Source organism: Camelus bactrianus, chromosome 9 (assembly GCF_048773025.1).
Source record: "Camelus bactrianus isolate YW-2024 breed Bactrian camel chromosome 9, ASM4877302v1, whole genome shotgun sequence".
NCBI classification, from domain to species: domain Eukaryota; kingdom Metazoa; phylum Chordata; class Mammalia; order Artiodactyla; family Camelidae; genus Camelus; species Camelus bactrianus.
This window is the reverse complement of record NC_133547.1, coordinates 54,419,795-54,445,415: the sequence shown is the minus strand read 5'-3', so window position 1 is coordinate 54,445,415 and position 25,621 is coordinate 54,419,795. Positions and strand designations below refer to the sequence as shown.

The following is a 25,621-nucleotide window of genomic DNA, read 5'->3' as shown; positions in this document are numbered from 1 at the left end:
CTCCCAGCCGCCGGTACCGGTGATTTGGGAAACGGCCCCATTTCCCGTCCATCCCACCCGCCCCCGCAGATCAGTGGGAGAGGAGGCAACCTTGGGGCGGGGAGGCATCCTCCAGGCACAGACATTCATCTCTGTCCATTACAAGGCGCCCAGCCTGCGCCGTATATAACGAAGTACTGCGCCCACAACAGAGGACACAGAGTCCTGTCTGCGTGTTTAATTCACAAGTCTTGCGAAAATCTGGGCTCTGGGTCTACGATTAAAAGTCTGATTTGAAACTGGTTCAGAAACTGCAGCTGAGGCTTCGCTTGGGCAGGGAAGAGAGGTGGGGAGCGGGGTGGGGTGGGCGTGAGCGCGGCTCTTGGGAGGATTACGGCGGAGGCTGTGGACCTCGTCGCCGCTCGCGGAGGCTGCAGCCATTGTACCGCCGAGCATCCCACATTCAACAGGAGGAACCCGCGGGAGAGGATCCCCGAAACCCCAGCGCCGCAGCCGCCACAGCCCGTGCGCCCCGCGCCATGGCCAAGGAAGGCGTGGAGAAGGCGGAGGAGACGGAGCAAATGATCGAGAAGGAGGCAGGCAAGGAGCCGGCGGAAGGCGGCGGCTCTCACCGCCTGGGGGACGCCCAGGAGATGCGCGCCGTGGTGCTGGCCGGCTTTGGGGGACTCAACAAGCTGCGGGTCACCAGGAAGGCCATGCCCGAGCCGCAGGACGGCGAGCTCAAGATCCGCGTCAAAGCCTGGTCCAGTATCCGCGCTTTCCTAGCTTTCTCTCTTTGCGCGTTCGGCGCTCCGGGGGAGCGGGTGGCAGAGCCTCCGCGGGGACGCTGCCGAGGGAAGAGCCTCCGTGGGCGCCCTCCTCCGCGCCGTCACCCGGGTCTCAGAGCCTCCCCGCGGCCCGCGGCCGCTGGTGCTGGGGAGGATGCTGAGAGGTGGCCCTCGCCCTCCCCAGGCCGGATGTAGGGGTGGCCAGAGGAGGCTATGAACTCCTGGGAGGGGAAGGGTGGGTGGCGGCGCCCAGCGCTCAGGGTCTGGAAGACTGCGCTGCGGGCGCTCTCGGTGGGGTAGGATAGCTCAGCTGCTAGGAGAGTGGAGTTGATGACAACATGCCTCAAAAATAATAGTAACCGTCGGCTTACCTGTGTACCAGCCATCGTTTTTTTTAGAGTTTTATGTGTGCGATCTTATTTAATACTTCCAGGGACCCAGTGAGTTAGGTACTTCATTGTCCCCCTTTACCGGTGAGGAAACCGGGACTCGAGAGTGATTTGCCCAAGATCATTCTGCTACCACTAAATGGCATGGCCAGGATGTGACATTCGATCTTTTAAACCTCAAGGCTGTTGTCCTGGTGGGGCAAGGGACAGGGTGGAGGGCTGGGGAAATACGTCCTTCCTCCTCCTCGCTCCTTTACATTTCCTTCCAGATAAGCGGAGAGGGGCTGCGAAGCAGGGCGTTAGGTACCCAGCAACTAAGCTCTGTGAAGGGTGAGGCCGTGGCTGCTGCTTAACCCTCCCTCTTCCCCACTAGCATCTTCGGTGTTTCTCCCAAGAGGAAAAACAAACCAACCAACCAAACAACTGCTATCTCCGAGCTCCCTCTCCCATCTCAGGACGAGCTCAGCAGTCTGAGCACCATTTTACCCCCGGTGAACTTCAGACCCACGCCCAGCTGGGATTCCTCCTGGAATGTTCAAGCCTCTCTTGTGCTGTCACTTTTTTTTTTTTTTTTTTTGCTTTAATCAATTATATTTTTATTTATTTGTTCATTTTTTTTGCTCTTACCCACCACTTTTTTAATTGAGTTATAGTCATTTTATAATGTTGTGTCAAATTCCAGTGTAGAGCACAATTTTTCAGTTATACATGAACATATATATATTCATTGTCACATTTTTTTTTTCACTGTGAGCTCTTGCGCTGTCACTTTATAATCATTTCGCCAGAGTTCTGGGGAGGAAGGTTTCACCCCCGGGGTTCACTGGACCAGCGCTGAGTTGTACATGCTGCAGCATAGGAAGCTTTTAGGGGGAAATTGCTGGGAGCCCAGTGAGATGGGCCTAGAACTTGCCATCTCTGTTTTCAAAAGCCCTCAACAGACACTGCTCCCTAAAGCAGCAGCGAGCTCACTGGTTCCCAGGTTAGACTCCCAAACCCAGAATCTGGGAACTATCTAGAGGCAATAAAAAATGCAAGGAGCTTTCACCTCCCCTTTGAGAGCAGGCGCGGGTTTCATTCGCCAGACTGGAAGGCAGCTGGAGAGAGGGGGGCGCTGGTCTCTGGCTCGCTCCTCATCTGTGGGGCTGGTCATGTTTGACTCTAAATACTGGGCCTCTCTCTGGGGAATTCAAGGCAGGGGATGAGGCTTTGGGGGATCCTATTCAGTTCTGTTTTGTTAACTCTTGCTGAACCAAGCTGCTAGATCCCAGAAGGCAGAGCTGAAGTCTGCCCCGCTCACCAATAAGTCCCCAACTCCCAGCACAGAGCTTGGCACCCAGTACATCCAGGTTATGGCTTGAATGCACAAGTTATGGTTGAATGAATGGACTGAGGAAAGATGCTTTGAGTCATTATTTTTCTTCACTTGCTGGTGGAAGACCATCTACCCAGTAAGATTAGAACCATGTATACATAATTCTTGTTCCTCGACCTCTGGTCAAAAATATTATGTGTGTGTGTAATTTATGGCCCTCCATTCAAATAGAGGACTGGGTTCTAGGACTCTTTGTCAGAGTGTATATTCCGAGAGTGAAAATGTTGAAGCTACTTTTGAAAGAAAAGAGCATCATCTGTAGTGCAAGTAGGTCTGTCTGCGTTCACCAGCCTTTCCCTTCCTGCATAAATGCTGATGGGAACTAAAGCATTTTGAAACAATAAATGTCAGGAAGAAGGGCAGGAGATTGATTTTCAAAGCCAGACACACAAGCCTGTTCTTCATTGGAGCTGTAGAGTGTGTGTGTGTGTGTGTGTGTGTGTGTGTGTGTGTGTGTGTGTGTGTGTGTGGCGGTGGAGTGGGGGTGGACATTTGGAATACAGAATTGCAAAGGGCCCAGATTGATTTTCATTTCCCCAAGCTGGAAGCGGAGTTCATCAGTTTCGCAAGGGGGGATTGAAATAGGTTTGTGAAGATCACCCACTGGGCCCTTCCTCCTCCACTGGGCAAGGATTGGCTGGCCAAAGATGCCCACTGATTGTAAGTTTAGCCTTGAGAGCCAGGATGACTCATTCTATAGTTTTATGAATCAGCTGATGGCCTCCTGCTTGAAGGTTCCCCTTTTATCTGTTCTCTCTCTCTTGCTCTTTTTTTTTTTTTTTGATTCTCCATTTTTAATGGAAAGCTTTTATCATCAAATAGGATATGCTTTTCACTTGATAATAAAGCACAGTCCATCTGAGCCAGTATTATTCAGACCTGGAATGAGGGTCCAAGTTGGTTAATGTATAAATTTTGTGGAAATGGAAGAAAAGAGGCAGGGGAAATAGCTTTTTTATCTCATTTGCCAATCTCATTTATGGTCCAAGGAAAGAAGTATTATGGTACAGCAAATTGAGGCTTGGAGATGTTGAGTAATTTGCTAAAAACATCACACAGGTAGTTAGGATCTGAATCCTGGTTTGTCTCTCTTTAAAGCCTTGCTGTTTTCCTTTTATTCTATTTTGTCTGCCTCTGTGGAAAAGCCACAAGAGATGTGATCTACCTCTTCAGACCTCTGGCGTTCAAGCCTGCTTTCTTTCCTTTCTTCCGTGAATATGGCTCCTTTGATCTGTTTATGTCTGGCTTAAGGAAACATTTTCTGGCTGTTCCCAGAGTAATATGACTTTTCCCCCAAAGTGGAGGCTTGATGGTCAAATGCAGCTCAGAAAGCACCACGTGGGGAATGCGGGTGGGAGGGACAGCCCAGTCTTCTATCTAAATTGTTACAAGAACATCCTTTATGGAACAACTTACACAGCAAGCGATTTAAGTGGCCCAGCGGAAAAAGCATGTTGCATTTTTGGAGAAAGATGGATCTGTGTAACAACCTCAGTGGGTCCATCTCTTAACTTTCCCAAGTTTTTCATGCCTCAACTGCAAAATGGAGATAGTACAGTGAACATCATGGTGCTGAGAGAATCAGATGCATGAAAGAGGTAGGTCCAACATCGGCACTAAGTGAGCAGCAGTTGCTATTGTGACTGCTGTCACATTTATGCCCATATGACATATTTCCTGGTGACCTGGTAACTTGGAGGCCGTCTTTTTAATCATGTATATAATAGAGGCAATGTTATATCACATCTGCTTAGTGATGAAGACTGAGACCTTCCCAGACGTGAGTCCCAGGGCTGCCACTTGCTAACTGGACATCTTAGGTCTCATTCCTTGGAGGCAAGGGATGCTTTTTTAAGTGGTTGATGGAAGGGCTGCTTTTGGGAGATTAGGAGCGAGGGGAGCAGGACAGGGCAGGGGAGGGAGCGAGCAAGGGTTGGGTCTCGGCTAGATCCCACCAGGAGTTGAGTTCTGCAGCATGAGTTGTACCAGAGAGTCAATCTGACCAGGAAGCAATGGGGGCAGCCTTGTGTGGTCCTGCCGGTGGTCATCAGTCAGTTATGGGCTCTGGGCTGCTTCCTGAGTGGGGGCGTGGAGCCTCTCCAGCAGAGGTGGCTTGTCTTTGACTGAGGGCAGTTCCCCATGGAAGCAGAGACAGGGACTGCTCTGAGCTCTGAGCAGCCAGCTCTCCTAGCAGCTGGGGCATGGGTGCACTGGCCAGTGAAAGGGATCTCAGTGAGGTGCAACAGCGCCCTCTCCACTGGTTGACCTTGAACATGCTGCTGACTCTTCTAAACTTCCACTTCCTAGTCTATAAGATAAGGATAATGATGGCCCTTTCTTGACAGTGACGTAAGGGGATTTAAATGAGACACAGAACACAAAGACCTTTATGGCGATGCCTGGCACAAAGCAGGTGGTCAAGGAATGCTAGATATTATTGTTTAAAGTGTTACTCTTGGTTTGCATGGATACGCTCTCTCGTTTACCATTCATACCAGAACTTTTCACTTTTGAGAGTAAAAGGGGCACTGTTAATAATTACTCTGGGACAGCAGGGACGAACTGGAACTGTTCTAGGCAAACCAGGGTTCGTGGATCCTCCCCTTCAAATGAGAAGGTCAGATCTCTGCCTTTGCTGCAGGCGGTCTTGTCACCGCAGCGCTTCTCCTGCGCAGGAGCTGGTAGGACTCAAGGCTGAGGGTCTCCAGATTGGGCTACAGGAATGTACTTAAGTAGCCATTAACAAGCCTGTCTGTTTTGTGGCTCAGATTGGTTTGTGGTGGAAAGGCACTAATGGATTGGGGACGTTTATTTTCCCAGACTGATTTACAGTGAGAGGCCACAGGAAACTGCTGGAATGAAACCAACTGGATGAAAAATAGCACCAGCAAGTCGTGGCTCCATTGGCTGATCTGAAAATGGGCCGAGGGCAGGCCACACTAGAGGAAAGCCAACAGATTGGCAGGATCTTAATAGATCACAAGGGGAAAGTGCACTGGAGGTGGGAAGGGAGCTAATATCTAGTAAGCAGTTGTTAAGAGCCAGAAACTGAGTTGCCAGCTATATACTCTTTGTTTCATTTTATCCTAATGGCAACTCAACAAGATCAATGTTGCGATCTCCATTTTAAAGATGGGGAAACTGACATTCAGAGACTAGTGAGGATCAGAATGTGCGGAGTGCAAGAGCAGTGTAAAAATCCAAGTCTGCCTTGTTCCTGGACTCTTTACATGTGGGAGGCAGATTATCAGAGAGGCACAGTGACAAAGCACAAAGTGGAGAGAGAGAGGACAGACAATGAAAGACCAAGAGACACAGAGAGGCAGACATACACAAAGACAGGAAACAGGAATACAGAGAAAGAACCATGAATCCACTTGACTGGTTTAAAGTGTAATTGATAAGACTCAAAGGTGCATGGGGCCATCTTGCCCCCCAAAAATGGCCATTGTGTTTTGAACCACATCTACTTTCCCTCCATTTCTGAGGTATGGGATGCTTTAGGGATCCACCTAGGATCACACTGCTATGACTACTGGCCCAGAATACCCATGCTGATTAAACGCAGTCACCACTCTTTGGATCCACTCAAGGCATGTGGGTTCCTTCCTCTGTCTCCTTTGCTTCCATTGGGCTATGCTACATTGGCAACTTGAGTGCAGAATGTCCCCAAACAACACAGCATTAAACTGTCCCTGACAAGGTCAATGCAATGCAAAATATGGCCAATATGATCTTCCCTGTGTTTATTCAAATAAACCAATGGGGTGTACGTGGTTAAGTGGTACAGATGTTTGTAAAACTGAGAAATTGCTTGGAGCATTTCTAATACTCAAGCCAGGAGCTACTAGGGCACAGACATTGGAATAAAGTGTTCTCAAATCACTCTGTGTTGGATGGAGCAATCAGGATTCGACAGGAGAGGATGACTCTGCTGAGTCACACTGAGCCCCATTTGGTGATGAAAAGATGGAGATGCCACTTCAGGGGTCTTTATTATTCACTGAAGTTTGTATTCCTCCATTCGCTGTGTCCTCCCAGGTGGGGGCTCATGATGGTGACAATGTCTGCTCTTCATCCAATAATGGAATGCACTTCTTTTCTCCTCAGCAATTTGAGGAAGAAAGGAAGCCCAAAATCAGTCATTCTTCTATTTCATAGAAAAAGGAACTACAGAATGTCTTACAGAACATCTGACATAGAGCAGTTTCCCATAAACAGCAGCCTGATCTTAATTATACAGAAGCCAATGGCAGGTGGCTCATGATGGGCAAAGGGAGTGATGACTGATACTCAAGTTCATCCTACTTTCCACTGTAGCATCTTTGCAGCCATAAAGCCTACCATCCTCATCATTTTTCATCTGACCCTTAGAACCCATAAGGCTACCATCCTTACTTTCTAAGAGAGGAAAAAGGGACTCAGAGATGAAGGGAAATAGAGAGAAGCTACAACAGATCTGAGTGCAGACCCTAACCCTACTTCACCATGTGATCTTAAGCAAACAGCATTTTCAACTTGCCTGGATCATCACCTCGGTAATAACACTCACTTTTTCATATTGTCATGAAGGCTAGCTGAGAGCCTGTGACAGTTCTGACTGCTCTTTGCACATAGTAGGTGCTCAATAAACATTCATTCCCTCCCTCAGTCACCTGGGCTGCAAAAGACAGAACTGGGACTTGAACCTATCTTCTGGTTCCCTGTCCTGGTTGTCTCCTACCAAACTACATTGGCAGGAGGGAGAAGGGTGCTGGCTTTTGAGTCTGATTCCCAGGGTTGGGGATGGACGTGGACTGATGTACTGCTCCCCTCACACCAGCTCCGTGTGTACCCATCTGTGGCTGGCAGCAGGGATTTCTCCAACAGCTGGGTGTGCAAAACAGCCCAACCTCTGGAGTCTGGTTCACATTCCTTCAAAGGAACCCAAATCCCATGACTGTGGGCAAATCACTGACATCCAACGCTGACAACAAAGCTCATCCAGGCATGGGGAAGAGCACCCCTCCATGACTCCAAGTTCCTGCTACTTCTTACTCTTAATATGGATCTTTTTTGGCACCTTGGCACTTTCACAGAAGAAAAAGTTTAATTAGATACAAGAAGAGACTCTTCATAGGAAAGGGCGGCAGGCATGTAATCTCAAATTAGTTCAATTCCTCTGTGTGCCATCTCACGCAGAACATCAGTTGGAGCCATGGTACTAAAATGAGTACATTTAATATCTGAAGGCCCAAGGGACAAAATAGATGCTTCAGCGACAGGGGCAATTTTATCTTTGAATGTGCTGTTTTCTTGATGTGCACGCAGTGAGCTTTTGTCCTGCATCTCCTTCTGTCTGTGCAGCCAAGCCTCTTCCCCAGCATCATGCTGGAGGCAGGAATACGCCAACCAGTGCTTTCCCAAACAGAACCCCCTTGGCAGGTTAAAGCATTGTGTCCTTTTACTCCTAACTTCTCCAAACACCTGGAATCCTCAGAGCCCAAAGCAGGATAATTATCTTCTGTGAGAAGAATGATAATGATTCATTTCTTGGGTTGGCACTGACTGAACACCCAAACTGGATGGAAGGCAGGATGCTTTTTGCTTATCAAAGAGTTAATGTTTGAAGGGAAACAGATATGGATTCCAGTGCTGGATCTGATTGTGTTGGTAACCTACATAACCTTGGGGAAATAACTTGGCCTTCTGAAACCTCAATTTTCTTATCTGTAATATGGGTACAATTATAATACCAATGGGATAATTTTGTGTCAGGATAAAAAGAGATATCATGTCTAAAGTATCTAGCAATGATGTTGGCACATTTAATATCTGTTGAGTGAATGAAGTCCTTGTCATATAGTATATGTGTAATATATATAAATGGTAAGGAAGAAATATTTTTTAAAAAAGGACATTAGAAAGTCCCTTCAATTCCTTAAAAAACTAAAAATAGAGTTACCATATGATTCAACAATCTTAATCCTGGACATAAATCTGGAGGAAACTCCAGTTTGAAAAGATACTTGCATCCCAAAATGCACAGTAGCACTATTTACAATAGTCAAGACATGGAAGCAACCTAAACATCCACTGACAGATGAACTGATAAACAAGATGTGGTATATTTATACAATGGACTACTACTCAGTCATAAAAAAGAATGAAATGATACCACTTGCAGCAACATGAATAAACCTAGAGATTATCATACTAAGTGAAGTAAGTCAGACAGAGAAAGACAAGTATCATATGATATCACTTATATATGGAATCTAAAAAAAATGATACAAATGAACTTATTTACAAAACAGAAACAGATTCAGACACAGAAAACAAAATTGTGGTTACCAAAGGGGAAAGGGTGGGGGAGGGATAAATTAGGAGTTTGGGATTAGCAGATACAAACTATTATACAACAAGGTCTTACTGTATAGCACAGGAAACTATATTCAAGAACATATAAAACCTATAATGGAAAAGAATCTGAAAAGGAATATACACATATATAATTGAAATTTTACTAATTTGAATCACTATACCTGAAACTAATACAACATTGTAAATCAACTATATTTTAAAAAAAAAAAACCCAAAAACAAGAAAGTCCTTCCATACTTCATAAAGTTTTCTGAATGGAGTCTGGATTCAGAATCCACATGTCTCCCCCAAAGGATACAAGGCCCTAACATCACATATAACCCAGACAGGATTTGCAGATACTAACTACTTCATATAAAATAGATAGACAACAGTGTCCTGCTGTATAGCACAGAGAACTATATTCAGTATCCTGTAATAGTGTATAATGAAAAAGAATATGAAAAGGAATATATATATATATAAACTGAACCACTGTGCTGTGCACCAGAAATTAATACATTGTAAACTGACTCTACTTAAATAAAAAAATTAAAATAAAATATTAAAAACAAAAAGTAGCCCAAACTGGACATGCCACCATGGTATGACATAAGAAGAACATCCTGATGAATTCCTGAAGGACAAGGGAGGAAATGGAACCAAAATGTACTGTGCTCCAACTATGTTCCAGAAGCTAGGCCAAGCTTAACGATCTTCAAGAGGAAGACTGGTCACTTCTGCTCTGACTTCTCTTTCCTTTATTTCAGCCATGCTGACCATCACAATGAACTTATCCCTGGACTTCTAGGCTTTCCCCTTTCCTTCTCCTTCCATCTTTTATCTTTTCTCTCCTCGTGGGTTTGCTTCCCAGGTGCTCCTACCGCAATGAGCTGCTTTCTTGAGACCTGGCAAGATGGTGGCCTTTCGCTTCAGCTGCCTTCTGTAAGTTGAGCAAGTCCCAGTGCAAAGAGAACTTTCTTCTCCCAATTTTCATGTATCAGGGAAGGAATCTGATTGGCCCTTCATGAATCAATCTCTCTCTCTCTCTCTCTGTCTGGTCCAAGGGGATGAGGTGCTGTGATTGGGCCACATTGGTGCCTCATGCCCTCCTACCCTGAGCCAGAAGAATGGAGCATCATGATTGACGGCTCCATCAGGAACTCATGAAGTATGTGTGTGTGGTGTGTGTATATGTGTATGTGGGCGGGGGGGGCAGGGTAGATACTCTCAATGAAACGGAGGGCAGTTATCAGACAACTCACAGGTAAGAAGCACAGTGGATGGATCAAGATTGCAGCCAGCATGGGGGTTAGGAGACTCTTCACCCAGAAAAAGTGACAACTCAGAGAGGGGACTGGAGAAGGCAGCTCCATTCCCTCTCTGGGGACCTTACATTTCTTAGCATAAAGTTATTGAATCATTAATAAATAACATACACAATATTTTCAACTTTGAGGCCCATCAGCTTTTAAATCTCTGGTCATCTTGGATATTCCAGAACTTCTATTATCATTTAACTGGTGAACACCCAGCCTGGTGCTTGGTTAACAGTAGGCAGTCAATAAATGTTTGGGGGAATGAGTGAGTATGTTACCGACTTTCCCCCAAATGTTAGGTGTGCATGTGTGCAGAAGTGGCCATGTCCCTTGTAAATAGGACCTTCCTCACACAAACAGTGGCCCATCCAAGCCAGTGTGCCTTCAGGCTCCCTCTGTCACCTCAGCTGTCTCTGACCAGAGCACCACCTCTCTCCAGCATGCAGGTCTTAGAGGAGGACTTGAAAGAGCACCAAAGGAGCTATGATTTTGGAGAATTGTACCTAACACATTCTGTTCTCCTGAAACCAGAAGTTCACTTTTTGCACTAATAACTACTTTCCTAAGGCTGAGAAATGTGGGTCTCTGACTTCCTAAGATGCTCTGTAATTTCCTCCTTATTGACATCTGGCTTCATCGGGTGCTGGAGGCCAGGGCTCTTGGAGAGAAGCCAGCATGCTGCTTCTGATGACAGTTATTCCAAGAGCACTTACTCGAGTGTTCCTGCAATGCTTGTACACCTAGGGACCCCAGGCCCCACCAGCTTGGATGTTACAATATTTAACTAAGCAACATATTGCAGTAATCATGGTGCAATAAATACATACATCAAATTATTATGTTGCACACCTTAAACTAATTCAATGTCAATTATAGCTCCATAAAACTGGAAAATAAATGAGTAAATATTTAAAACTACTGGGGGTGAAAAAAGAATAACCTTTTAAAACAAATAGTATGTCCATGACTCTGTTTCTCTCCTCTGTCATATGTATCAGGACCCCCACCTTCAACACCTCCCAGATAGCTGCAAGGGTTTCTTAGGGGGTGTTGTCTGGGTCCTCAGAAACACAGCTCTGGTTCCCCCATTGATTCTGGCCCTCTTCTGTTGCCCTGTCCTGGTCCTAACATACACTGAATCCATGCAGCGTGTTTCCTCATCTTTCTCTGCATCTCAATTGGAGGAGCCTGGCCCTCTGCTTAGGCCGTAGTCCCCTTTCCACTCAAGACAGGTTAGAAATAGCATATGCCGCCACCTTATGTATTAATGTTCCTGTTGTTTGGAGCTAATAATAATGACCCTTTGGTCATTCATTATTTATCATCAGTATTACCATAATGACCTTTATTGAGTGCTTTTTGTGTTCCACGGGCACCGTGCTAAGTGTTCTACAGAAATTCCTATGATACCAAACATTTTCCAGATGAAGGAATGAGATCAAGGAGGTAAGGGAACTAAAATTACACAACTAATACGACAAAGAGAACTGGGATTTGAGTCACAGTTTACCTCTCTCCAAGGCCTTAACTCCATGCATGTTGCATCCACTCTTTCCAGTTCCATCCTAGACACAAGCCCCTGAAGTTGAAGGGCAATCTGAGGAGCAGCACCGACCACATTCAGAGGCAATCTGTCTTCTAGTGCCACAGGCTTCTTCATCCAGGCTTGTGTCCTCCGACTCCCTTTTCCTAGGGTGACTATTCCTCTTTTCCCTAGAAGGCTTATCTGCCCTTCCTGCAAATAGATACAGAGTGAGGCAGCCTCACTGGCTCAGAATCTAAATTCTATAGTAAACTCTGATGAGGCTTTCAAACTGCACTCTACAGAGCCCCTCCCCTTCCTCCCTATTCAGACACACTTGCTTCTTTAAATAGACTATCTCTCAAGTTACAGACTTTCTTTAAGAAAAAAAAATTCTGGCCTAAGATCAGAAAGAACTGCATTTTATTTATCTATGCAACACCTAGTTCAATCAGCTAATGGGGAGCTATTAAACCCACCGTTCCTATGATTGGTCTCAATGATTCCATAATTGGATTCTTTTAATCCTCCAGCTAAACTCACTAAAACTGTTCCGACTGGGGACCTTGTAATAAACTCTGACTCAGTGTTTTGCAGCCCAAACTGGGGATGCATAATGCAGCTAAAACCACACCTACCCTCCCTAAACAGTCCTTTCAGGTTTATCTACCTGCTTTCAGATCCTGTGGAACCTTTCTGTCTGACCACAGAGGAGACAGTCCATGCCTCTGGGACTGCTACTTCGTAGGAAGTAAATAGCAAAGGCAATTTGCGCCCTCCCACCTACTTGGGAGTCCACATTTCTGCCCTCATCCAGCAGCACTTGTGGGAGATTTTTTCATTTTGCTCTTTTAACATTTTTCTTTCCTTTTCCTATTCTTTTTTTTTTTTTTTTTTTTTTTTTTTGCCCCTTTCCTATCCTGGATTTAGCTGGGCCCTTTTGCTCCTGAAGAGAAGCCCGATTTCCAACATAATTGAGAAGCACTGTCAAATTCTCTTGAGTCCTTTAGAAAACACCAAAGCTGGATACACCTGTGCTATGGAGAAAAACTTCTCAAAAAAATCCCTCTTTCCATTTACATGCCCTCAGTGCCTCCTGCTCCCTCCAGACACTCTCCCTGCGCTCTTCAAACTCTCCCAGACTCAAACCCGGCCCTTGCGATCTCCTGTCTTTTGCATCTCTCTTTGCTCACCTTTCCACACCAATTCTTTTATCTTCCAGAATAAATATTTGCTCTTCCCAAAGCACATCAATCAAGCAGGTCTTTGATCTTCTCATTTCCCCCCTTACTACACAAGGCTGCAAACCAGTAATTCCCCTGAGCAGGAAGACGGAAGGAAGGAGCTTGAATCACCCGTAGGTATCTTCCTACTTACAGCTTCAGTGGAGGAATTGTTGGTGAGGCTAGAATATGCCCTGTGCTAATGAACACTAAAAGATGGATTTTCAGACAAACTCTCCGCCTTGGAGTTGTTCACAGTCTATGGGGAAGACAGAAAGGTAGTGATTCTGCTACTGCTTCCTTCTTAGGCTAACTAAATTTCAATAGTAATGAACTAAAATTAAAAGTTCAGTTCCTTAACCATCCTAGCCATGTTTCAAGGGTCCAGTAACCACACATGGTGGCTGTCTCATTGGACAGCACAGATATAGGCCATTTCCATCCCTGCAGAATGTTCTACTGGACAATGCTGGTCTGGTCTTCATCCCACATTCCCTACTGAAACAACTGTTTTACTAAACATTGTTTTTATCAACAGCAATGACTTAGGAGGTAACTGTCATGTTATAGCTGAAATGGACTGTTTATGGAACCCTGCCTGACGGGGGCTCCAGTGAGAAGTCAAGTAGGAACCACTTGGCCCTGTCGGATAACAATGAGGCTGGAGAGGTAGAGAGAAGGGGAGCAGAGGGCACAGCCTTTCCTAAGTGGCACTTTCCTGTGGAAGCTTCCATGACTTGCAAAGTCAGTTAACAGCTGCCCTCCCTGTGCTAGCTGTGACCCTGGTCCCACCTCCTGTTGGGGACTTGTCCTATTGTGAAGCCATTTATTTTGTTGCTCTCTGAACTCTTGGGAAGCAGAGATGTCACTGTCACTGTTGTAACCTTAGTGCCCCGAGCTCCAAACCATGGAGGGTCTGTTGAATTTAAATTAAATGAGATTGAATGTTCTACATAACCAATTAGTGCCGGGCACCTGTTGGAAGTCAATGACTCCGTGAACATCTAACACGGAGATTTTAACCTTTTCCGGAACCTTCTTAGGAATAAATACCTGCTGTGTCCCCAGGAGTAGCTGAGAATAAATAAATAACCCCAGGTCCAGAAATCAAGGGGTTAGTCCTGGCATCAAGTGCAGCTTGGTTTGGACCCATTCGTATCGTGCTTTCTGTTTCTGTTGAAAATGGCTCCTGAGATGTAGATTCTCAGTATATCTCCTTGGCCATTTTGTTCCATTTGAACTACTACTGAGGTGTGTTCTGAATCCTTATTTGGACACAGGATCTGAGTATATTTCTTTTCTCAGAGGCACAACACACTTGGACAAGGATAGCTCAGGCTGTGTTGCCCTCATCCTCTGTCCACAGGTGATGGATAAACGATCTGGACGGGCAACAACAGCATTATTTACTTAGAAAGTAAAGTGGTAGATAACGAAAAACATCAGACGTGTCTGAGAACTTGATGTTTCACGTCTGAAAAGAATGATTAGATAAGGTGAGCAGGATCACGCGGAGCCAGACATGGAGGGGACGGGGGTCAGGAGCCGCAGCCACTAACGGGAAGAAGGGAATCAGAGCATCCTGTACGCACTCTTTTTATTTGTTTAAATCTTATTTATATTTTATTTTCTCTGGGAACAGAAGGAAAACAGTGTACTTGTAACCAGAAAGCTTTTTTGGGTTTTTTTGGGGGGTTGGTTTGTTTTAAGTGGGGAAGTCATATTTTAAACCAGGAAGTTTCCTTTAGACTACAGGCTCCTGAAGCAACATGGATGGACATAAAGATGATCACATTAAGTGAAGTAAGTCAGACAGAGAAAGACAAATATCATATGATAGTGCTTACATGTGGAATCTTTTAAAACAAGGATACAAAAGAACTTATTTACAACTTAAAAATAGTCACAGACACAGAAAACAAACTATGGTTATCAAAGGGGATATGGGTGGTGGGGAGGGATAAACTGGGAGTTTGGGATTAACATATAAGCACTACTATATACAAAAAAGATAAACGACAAGGACCTACTGTAAAACACAAGGAATTCTATTCAATAGCTTGTAATAACCTATAGTGGAAAAGAATCTGAAAAAGAATATATATGTATAACTGAATCACTTTGCTGTACACCTGAAATGAACATTGTAAATCAACTATACTTCAATAAAGTCTTTTTAAATTAAGAAACAATTTTTTTAAAGAATTCAGTCTCAACACTATCCCATGCTATGTTTTAGCATCAGACATGACAGTCTGTTAGAAAATATGGTGGAGCTGAAAAGTTTTGAGTTGAAAATTTCTCTCCTGTCTCTTTTGCTTACATATCATTTCAAATTATTTAATCAGTTCTAACATCAGTTTTTAGTTATTTATTCTTGGCTGAAGGACTTGAAGAGTAGCGTGCATGCTGGCTGATGAAGATCTTAGCAGAAGCAAAATAATTCATTCAGGGTTTATTTCCTCTTTCCTATAATTTTTTTTTGCCGTATTTGCATTCTTTTTGTTTTAAATTGAAGTATAGTCAATGTACAATATTATGTAAGTTTCAGGTGTACAACACAGTGACTCACAATTTTAAAAAGTTATACTCCATGTATAGGTATTATAAACTGTTGGCTATATTCCCTGTTCTGTACAATCCATCCTTGCAGCTTAATTATTTTATACATAGTAGTTTGTACCTCTCAACTTCCCACCCCTTCCTGCCTCTCCCCCCATCCTCTCCCCACTGGTAACTACTAGTTTCTTCTCTTCATCTGTCATGACACAGTCTTTCCAACCTCTGACAGAGCACAGGTGGCTTCTGTCTCCTGAGGTTCATCCAGGACCATTCTGGCTGTTCTCAAAGGGGAGATGCCACTTGAGTTGCGCATAAAAGGTATCCTTGTTTTAGACGAAGAGTGCTTTCTCCTTCCATAGCAGATCTGTATTAGTCTATTTTCATAGTCTTGAGGTAACAAACCAAGTACTTAAAGCCAAGAAGAAAAAAAAAAAGGAAAAAAAAAAGAATTGGGAGCAAGACTTTCTGAGATCAATGCCTATTGTCCTAGACATTTTCAAGCTAACAGCTGTGATGAAGAAACAAAAAACAAGAACTTCAGTTCTGGGAAAATGAGGGAAAGACTCAAACATGCGCTTCTTTGGCCCCACTTGGATATGGAGTTAAATGGTTTAATAAACACAGCAGCAGCAAGAGCAGAATGAAGGCAAAAGGGCACAGCTTTGGGCGCTGCTTCTGCTCGAAGCCTCACGTTAGGAGCCTTTCGCTCTTACTAGAGCCAGCAGAGGCTGCCGCGGATCCTGAGTCCTGATGCTCACCCAGGCAGGGGATTCCAGACTTCCCATCTGAAATGTGACAATGTTCCCCCTGACGTCCAGTTTCCTCCAGCATCCGGTGATCTCTGACTCCCCTCAGACATAGAAGGCCCTGAGCTACTCTTTTTTGTGGATTTCCCCATGCAATTTACCATCCCTGCATGTATATTTCTCACAGCTGAAACCTGTCTATAAAATCCTGTAAGAGACTCTTCTGTTCTTTTCTCCAGCATGACTGATAGAGCCAACACACTGTGTCAGCTTAAAGTGTACAAAGTGTTGATTTGATACATTTATAAATTGCAAAATGATTACCACCAAAGTATTAGCTGCCACCTCCATCCCATCACATAGTTACCGTTTCTTTTTTGTATTGAGAGCATTTAAGATCAACTCTTGCCTGTGTTTTGACAGTTCATCTGGTCCTTGATGCTTTGATCTCTTCAAATCTTCCATTTCCCTTTCCTCTCAATCTTTCAGGTCCGAATTTAAAGACCTCATTCTCTTTTCTGCCTTCTCAGCATTGGTTATAAGAACCCCTAGACCTTTCCTCCTCAGGGACTACCATGCAAACGACACCTCTGTAAATACCATCAGTGACAACTGCTCTGTACCCAAGAGGGGAAAAAAAAAAACCTAAAAAGGAAGATTACAACACCCCTCATGTAGTGGACACTGGGGTCCACCCCAACCCCCAGGCGCTCATTCCCCCAGCAACCAGGAGGGATGGCTGCTGAGGGCTCATAGCTGCATCCCTCCTGAGGGATTTCCCTCAGCTGAAGGGAGCATCCTTGCCCCAGACTGGAAGCCCTCCCTGGAGGCAGCTCTCATCCAATGACCAGTTGATGCAAGGCTAAAAAGATTCAGTCCCCTTGCTTTGATTCACAGTGACTCAAGGGGCTGTCCTAGCTCTTGAATGTTTCATGGATAAATTGAGTCGTCTTACTATCACATCAGTGTTCAACTTCTCCCTCTACCCGGTCCAGCTTCTCTCACACCCACACGGGCGCTATTCCCTGGAATACTCCCTTATCAACCCTCTGGCACGCAAATCTCAGACTCTGGGGCTGCTTCCCAGGGAGCCTGACATGGGACACCTTCTTTGTGTGATGATGATGGTGGTGATGATGGCAGTGATGATGACAGTAGCTCACACCTACTGAGTACTTCTGGTGTGCGAGACACTCTATTTTATGTGTACTGTCACATGCAATCCACAACAATACCTGAGAGGGTGAGGGTATTACTGACCCACTTTTGAGATGAAAAAACTAAGTTTCAAGGAGAAGCAGCATCCCACTTGAGGAGGAGTCAGAAAGTGAAAGCTCACGATTTAAAAATATTGCAAAGACCCCCTAGAACAATTCTTTGGGAAAACCTTTCGGGGGGCAGGGGGTCAATGTTTTGACTTCATGGTTATCTGGTCTGTTAGCACATCTCCTGGTGACTGTGTGAGCCCTCTGCCTACACTTCTGTAAAACCACTCATTACACCATACTGTGATCAGCTTTTATGATTCTGTTTCCCCATGAGAAGCTGAGCCCCCTGTTAACTTTGGATATCCAATACTAGGTGCCTGCTTGGTATATAATGTGACAGATGAGTCGGGAAGTCCCCACTTTGTAACTGGGAAAATTAAGCGATGGTCTCTCAAAAGGAAAGCAAAGTACAGTAGCCTCTGTAGACATCATTTGCCTTCACCCCTTGACTTTGTAAACCTCCATGTGTCTCGATTTTGTTCTCTGTAAAATGCGGGTAATGCCATTTATCTCTTAGCATTGGTTTGGTTGTTGTAAAAATTAAAGATCACACTTAAAAAACACAACACCATACTTGATGCCTAGTATGCACACCATAAATGTTATCTGTTACAATTACTAGCCACAAATAATTCCTTTTCTCCCCATGCCCCATCACCTGAGAAATGAGAATGGAGGTGTCCAGACATCTGCTAGCTTCTTGGGGGCCCCTCCAACCATCACAAAGCCCTACATGAGAACCCGTCTCAGAAAGGGTCCATCTCTTCTTGGACAGTCTTCTTGGTGGGAACAGATGATTTGGGGCTACTAGAGCAGTTTTCCTCAGGGCTAATGGCACATGAGAATATGTGTCAGGGTGAAAAAGACTCACAAAGCTGGGGCCAGGATGTGCATATTTAGAAAAAATATATATGTATATGTAAAACATCACGATGATCCTGACATGCATCCACAAAATGACTGGACTGGAGGCTCAGTCAGTCTGCATGCTGTGGTCAGCAATTACTGCTATCAGGGGAAGGCACTGACTACTGTTGCCCACAAAGAGTGAGGCTCATAGTCTTGAGTACTTATTACACACAAATTCAAAGTATCTTGGAGATATTTCAGAGAATCATAAGAGCTCATGATATAAAGAAATGGAAAACATATTCACTAGTCCTATGTCTTGAATTCCCTCCATGACATCTTTTGTGATCTTAGTAACCAGGAATATGACAGCCTGTCCAGTATTATCAGCAATTTGGACATAAAAGTCAATGGCGTGGTAACTGAATTTTCAGAGGACAGAAATCCAAGAGGAAGAGCCAATTTTGGGGTTAAAAGAATTAGGATCCAAGGAAGAGCCAGACAAATTGGAATGATGAACCTAATCTAATAAGACCACATTTAACAAGAGTAAATATAATGCTCTGGACTAGGATCAAAAAATTCAACTGCCCTGGAAGACAATGAGGGAGCTTTTCATTTTCTTATCTATTTAATCATCACCTATTAATTTTTACCTGGTCTCATTCTGAAAACAACTTGAACTCACTTAAAAAGAAATGATGCAGCAGTGATTCTCTAAGTGTGCTCCCCAGATCAGCAGCAGCAGTGCCTGGAAACTTGTCAGAAATGCAAATTCTTGGACCTCCCCCACAAACCTACTTAGTCAGGAACTCAGGGATGAGGCCCAGCAATCTGTGTTTTAACAGGTACTCCTGGAAATTCTGATGCACAATAAGTTTAAGTTTAAACAGAGTTTAAGATTTTTTTAAAGGGAAACTCCAAAGCATTGAGAAGGTTAAGATGATGTTGAGTGTTAGGATACATAGAGAATGAATGCTATAAAGCCCTGCAGTCTGGGGGGAGGGTGGTACAAATTTGGCTCAGAGCTTCCTAATAGCCAATGCAAAGAAAGAAATATAATCAGTTTCTATATTGCATACTGTATGGGATCTGTAAGATCCATACAACCAATATTTGTGCTGAGATTTGAGAAACTTTTTCCTGTTTTATAGAAAACAACTTATGGTTACCAAAGGGGGAAAGAGGGCAGGAGGGATAAATTAGAAGTTTGGGATTAACAGATACATACTACTATATATAAAAGAGATAAAAAACAAGGACCTACTGTATAGGACGGGAAACTATATTCAATGTCTTGTAATAACCTATAATGGAAAAGAATATATATATGTATGTGTGTATATATATATTTCTGAATCACTTTGCTGTATACCTGAAACTAACACATTATAAATCAACTATACTTCAATTTAAAATTTTTTCCTGTTCTTATAAATTAGTGAATGTGTATTGTAACAAATAATATGCTCAACAATATCCCTTCAGTAAATAAAACAGTAGGTTTCTGAAGGTTATTTCTTTAGCCACGTATCTCTTAATTGAACCAATGATGAGGCAACAATTGGGATTCCTACTGAGTGTGAGACCAAAACAGATGACGGGGTTCTACTGAACTGCATGAATCAAGGAGTCTTCTGGAAAAGGAGGGTTTTCATCATAGTATTCTTTGTGTAATAGTCTGAGTGTTTGGATTCCTGTAGTCAATGCCGAGGATACTGATGACCAGAGGGAGGAAAAAGATGACAAGAGAGTGAAAATCCTTTCCCATGAGCAACCCTTGCCCTCCTTCCACCTGGAAAATAAAAGGGGACTTTCTCCATATCCACTTGTCTCTTTGCTAAACTCCTTCTCTGGGCCAATTTTATCTCACATTGGAAAATTAATAAACTATAGCTGGGCTGATTCTTCTGTCATCCACTTAGTAGTGTCCTTTTAGAAGTAATTTGACTTCTTTGATATTATTGGCATATCCAAGGGAAATTAAAAGATCCAAAACCAGAGCTTTGGGGAAAAGAGTACACAGCAGCCTACCATGATTTATAGATCATAGAATGACAGCCTAATGATCAAAAACTCAGGCTTTAAAGTCACATGAAAAGGGCTTGTACTCCAGTTCTGGTACCTAAAATGCGACCTTGGACAAGGTACTTTATCTTCTCTAGGTTTAACCTTCCTCTTTCACAAAATGGAGATTAAAATGCTCCATACCTTAATACCTAACCTGTAGCATCATCATCAAGGGGGCAACATTGTTGAGTCTATTAGAACATAAAATGAAGACAGCTAAACACCTCTCATGAGACTTCACAGGGTTGACATCCATCACTTTATAGGTAATAGAAAATAAAGTATAGAAGCCAAGGCTAGCTTGCCTTCCTTCATCTTCGAGATAGAATCTGATCATCCCAAGTCAGTGTCTTTGACAAAGACCACCAAGCATATCTCTTCCTCTCTACCTCAGCTTTGATTTTGATAATATTTTAAGCACTGCCCACAGGATAACGGACCATCAAAACTAACAAAGCATGAGATCTGGAGCAGAGGCTGATGGGAGGAGTGAGTTTCAAAGACCCAGTCCAAGTCCCACAGCTCACTGATAGCAGTGCAGGAACTGGAATCCGTTCCTACAGATGTATCCACCAGTCTTCTTACCTCTGAATCTTGAAATTATTGATCTTAGTAACTTTGTATTTACGTTTACTCAGCTTTCATGGTGTCATAGGCTATGCAACAATCAAGGAGTTTGAAGACCCTGATTCAAGACTCAGCTCTGCCATGTTAATAATTGTGTTGTCTTTGACAAGTCAGTTTTCTTATCTGAGTCCCAGTGTTCACGTCTATTTAATGGGAATAATAATAATAGCTGCACCCCTTGCCTTTCTGGGGTTGTTATAAGGTTCAATGAGATTTGTATAAAAGCACGTTAAAAACTGCACTATGCTATGCAAATGAAAGAGATTTTTTAAAGAGACTGTCTTCAAATTTCCCTGTATCTTCTGTCACCTCCCTCATTCTGTGTTGTGAGTTTTTCAGGTCTCTTTCTCAAACTTCTGCCTTCATTCCTTCAGGATGCTAACTCTCAGTAGTAAGCCTTTAAGGCTAGGCTTTGATTAATAATTTAGTATAGGAGAAAATAAAAACCAGCCTTATTTGTTATAATTATACCAGACTTTGAGAAATATAGGGTTACTTAGCAGACCATTACGTCAAGGATTTTGCAGCATTATTATTATTATTTTTGCAATGTTCTCAAAGGTTAAGAGCCATATAAAAATTAGGTAAGAGAGATGTCTGAGATTACCCCTGATGTGGGCCTGAGCCATCAGGCACAGTCATTGCCACCTCCCACAAATTTCCAGGTGAAAATCAAATTATCGTAGTGAATACTGGAAACTATAATTATGACAATGCATGGCTTGAGATGCCCCTGTATTTTCCTGTGGCAGTCGAAAAATAAAAGTGTGTGACACATCCAAGTTGAAGGCCATGGGCTCACCATTCACTGTCTTTGTGGCCTGGGGCAAAGAACTTATTATCTCTAAACAACATTCTACTGGTTTTGTTTGAAGAAAAAAAATGAGGTCAGTAGCGTCTGTCCAGTGGGTGATTTAGGGATATTGATTATGGTATTTGTTTTAATTTTTATTTTGGTTCCATGAGACAGAGCCCACACATGTAACCCAAACAAAGAGCTCTATTATAAAGATGCATGTGAAGAAACAAAGGAACTCTTGGATATCAGTGGGCAGGGGCACGTGGGGCTGGGCCTCACCACCTGTAGAGACTGGACCGTCCCCTCCTCAGAAATTCAGCACTGAGGTCTGTACACCTCACCCTGTGCAGGCTGTTGGGTGGGCTCTGTGATCTAGCTCAGTTCTACCTTTCGACATCCTTTCTGATACTGAGTTGTTCTCTTGATACATGTTTCCCAATTTATAGTTTTTGAGAGAACATTCAGTTCTTAGACCAGCTCATATATTTTATACTGAATGAATTCTTGCTTAGACTATGAATGGCCACTCCTTCAGCACTGGGCCCACCACTGGTGCAATCAGCTGTCCAAGAGATAAGTTATAAACATGGCCCCAGGGATGTGGGTGGGTGAAGTTCCTGTAAAGCAGTATTAGAGTGTCATCTGGGAGGGCTCGGGTTCTAGACTTTGCTTGCATTTGAATCCTGACATTGACTGTTTCTAAAGATGTGACCTTATGCAAGTAACTTCATCTTGTTGAATCTAAGTTTCCTAACCTAAAAAATGGGCATGATAGTGCATGCCTCGTAGGAGTATTATTGAGTCTTAAGTAACAAAAAATAAAGGGTTTAGCACAGTTCCTGCCACAAATTGAACCCTCAGTCAATGCTACCTGTATCCCTAGCAGGAGAAGGTGTGTGGGCAGGCACCATGAAACAGATCTGGTATAGCACATAAAGGTTCAACTCCTTGCTGTGTTGAGATAAACAACACTGAACTGTCCCCCATCCCCTGGGATATACTTTCTTCACATTTCCCTTCCAAAGAAGGGTGGTATTGTCCATGGTCCTGACGGAATCATGGCATGTCTCATTGAGAAAATGGGATTCTACAGGCTTTTACCAGTCAGCCTTAGCTCTTCTCACTGGAATAGAGTAGCTGGCTCTCCGTTTACAATCACCGGGCCCAATTCATGCTGGAATGGAGACTGAAGGCAGCCCTACTGAGCACAGTAACAAGCATCTAGGATGAAGGCTTCTCCAGAGGGCTGGCACATTTACAGAACTGTCAAGTAATTCCTTCTGCATTTCTCCATCAGGGTCTTGGGAAATCATAAGTTTCCATACAGAAGCTAACATGGTGAGCTAAAATATGCATGAAATGAGACAGAGTGTTTGATCTGAGACGTAGAAATTCCTTTTATTGTTATACAGTGATGCTTCATTTATCTGGTTATGTCGGAAAATGGGCTATTTCACAGAAGTGAAGCTCACAGATAGCTGAAGTTCTCCCATTTCAGCTCTGAAATGATTTTTAACACTTGTTCAGTGGGAATATTCCTAAAATGTATCTCATCTTCCTGATTTCTTGCAGAAAAGGCAGATGTTATTACTGAATACTTACTGTGTACCTGGCATTGGGCTTAAGTGCTAAACTCTCATTGATTTTCCTGACAACTCTATGAGATGGGTACCAGAAGAATCTCCATTTCACAGATAAGGAAACTGAAGCTTAGAGAGGTTGAATAACTGATCCAAAGTTACACAGGGCAAAGTGGAACTGGGATTTGTGCCCAGACCTCCCGAAGCTCTTAAGAAACTGGCCATGTCATTGGACAACATTTTGGTTAATAAATTACCCTAAGAACCATTAACCATTAAAGTAGGACTTTGGGAAGTCTACACATACATTTCAGAGATGTGTCCATTACTCTGAGCATCCCTTGGCTGCTTTTTAAAAGGAATTAGAACTCAAACTGGTAACACGTATTTTTGAATATTCACGGATATTCCTTCTTTCAGTGAATGTTACTTGAGTACCTCTTGTGTCGCTATGGGCATGATGCATGCCAGGTAATCTGGAAGCAAAGAAATATGAGGCACACAGCTGCCTTCAGAAGGGCATATGTTAGAGACACTTCAGTGGGGTGATACGTGAATCTTGCCTCATTTTGTGGCCAGAAAAATGTTGAGAAGGGGGTGACTCTTAACCCACCTTTCAAGGAAGTCATCCTCCTTGCTGTTATCCATTCTTTATGAATAAGACTGATGAGAACAAGGGATGGAGGTAGAGTTAGATGCTTCCTTGCCTCCAAACAGGCCACGGAAGAAATGGGCCAGCTGTGCTTAAGAAACAGTTGAAGCCTCTTGCTTGGAAAAGAAACTATGGCCAGATATTAATGAACCTTGGGCCAGACTGAGGACTTTGGTTTCTGTAACTCAAGTCTTTCTTAGATAGCAGCTCCGAAAACAGGAAGTATATTAGAACCACATCTAGTGGGAAAAAAATACACGTTCAGTGGGATATATTTTTCTCAGTTGATTAGTAAATGGGTGTTAAATGCAATTCCCAATTGTAGCTTTTAAAAAAAAACAACAGTTCAGCATATTGGTAGCATCACTAGCATCAAGTATATAGTTTTCCAAGGCAATGACTTTGATATATTTTAATGATAACTTTCTTACTTCAAAAGTAATATATATATAGGAAATACCTAATAACTTCGCTCATTCATAGATAACTAAGACTTTTAAAACCAATCCACCAGTCTTTCCCTACCCACTGGTCCATTCCTTTGACCTCTCTTTTTCTGCATCACCCTCCTGCAGCTGGACCTACTGTAGTCTCTTTCTGGCTCACAGTCAGCATTATGGGTGCTGTTTAGGGCACAGCGCTGGTGTAGGCTGATGTGATAACTGAGGTGTGACAGCTGTTTTGAGACCTTTTAAGTCAGGTCTTTTTTCTCTGTCTTTCTCATAGATTGGCTGACAGCCACTGTGTCTGGCTGCTTTCCATGTGTCTTCTTATAACCGCTTCCTAGTATGTTTTTTCACCCTCGACTAAGTGCTAGAACGGTTAATGACCAGGCTAGTCGATACATATTTTTAAACTAAGAGTAAGTAGGCTCTCAGAGGGGACAGAGGGGCTTTCTTTCAAATCAGAGTATGAACTCTGCCACTGCTATTTCAACAGCCAGGAAAACATTACTTGTCTAGTGCGATCATTGTTTTGTTATATTGGTGACATCTATCTAAGTGATGTGACTATTAGGCACATTTTGTCAGAAAATAAAAAAGAAGGGAGAGAGAAATGAAGAGAGGGAAAGGAGGGGATGGGACTGGAAAAAAAAAAAAAAAAGGAAAGTCAGGCCGGTCGGCGCCTTCTTTCGGATCTCATTTTGAATTTCTCTCTTTCCACATTTGCTGTTCACAGTGGTTTAAACTTCATTGACTTGATGGTGCGACAAGGGAATATTGACAACCCTCCTAAGGCTCCCCTGGTGCCAGGATTTGAGTGTTCCGGGATTGTTGAAGCCCTGGGGGACGGCGTGAAAGGATTCGAGGTAACGTTTTGACTTCTGGTTGAAAGAGCAGTATTTGTCTGGCACCCACTGACGTAACAGAAGGTTATGCAAAAAAAGTGTGCAATAATCTATGCATGTATTATTATGATTGTCTTACTACTTGATTTTATTAACAGCATTTATAAATGATAGGACAAATGTCTCATGCCTTTCTCATGTACCATCTTGGTCGCTCCTGGCAACAGTCTGGTGAAGTGGTCG

At 43.5% G+C, this 25,621-nt stretch overlaps 1 protein-coding gene across 1 annotated transcript in view; it reads left to right on the top strand.

The window, feature by feature from the left end:
- The first annotated feature begins 389 nt into the window (after positions 1-389).
- Positions 390-25,621, top strand: part of VAT1L (vesicle amine transport 1 like) — a 125,701-nt gene continuing 100,469 nt past the window's right edge. Inside the window, exons 1-2 of the mRNA XM_010967441.3 lie at positions 390-742; positions 25,270-25,399. Of these exons, the coding sequence (XP_010965743.2) occupies positions 519-742; positions 25,270-25,399 (354 nt within the window). The 5' untranslated portion in view covers positions 390-518. The remainder of the gene's footprint in view (positions 743-25,269; positions 25,400-25,621) is intronic.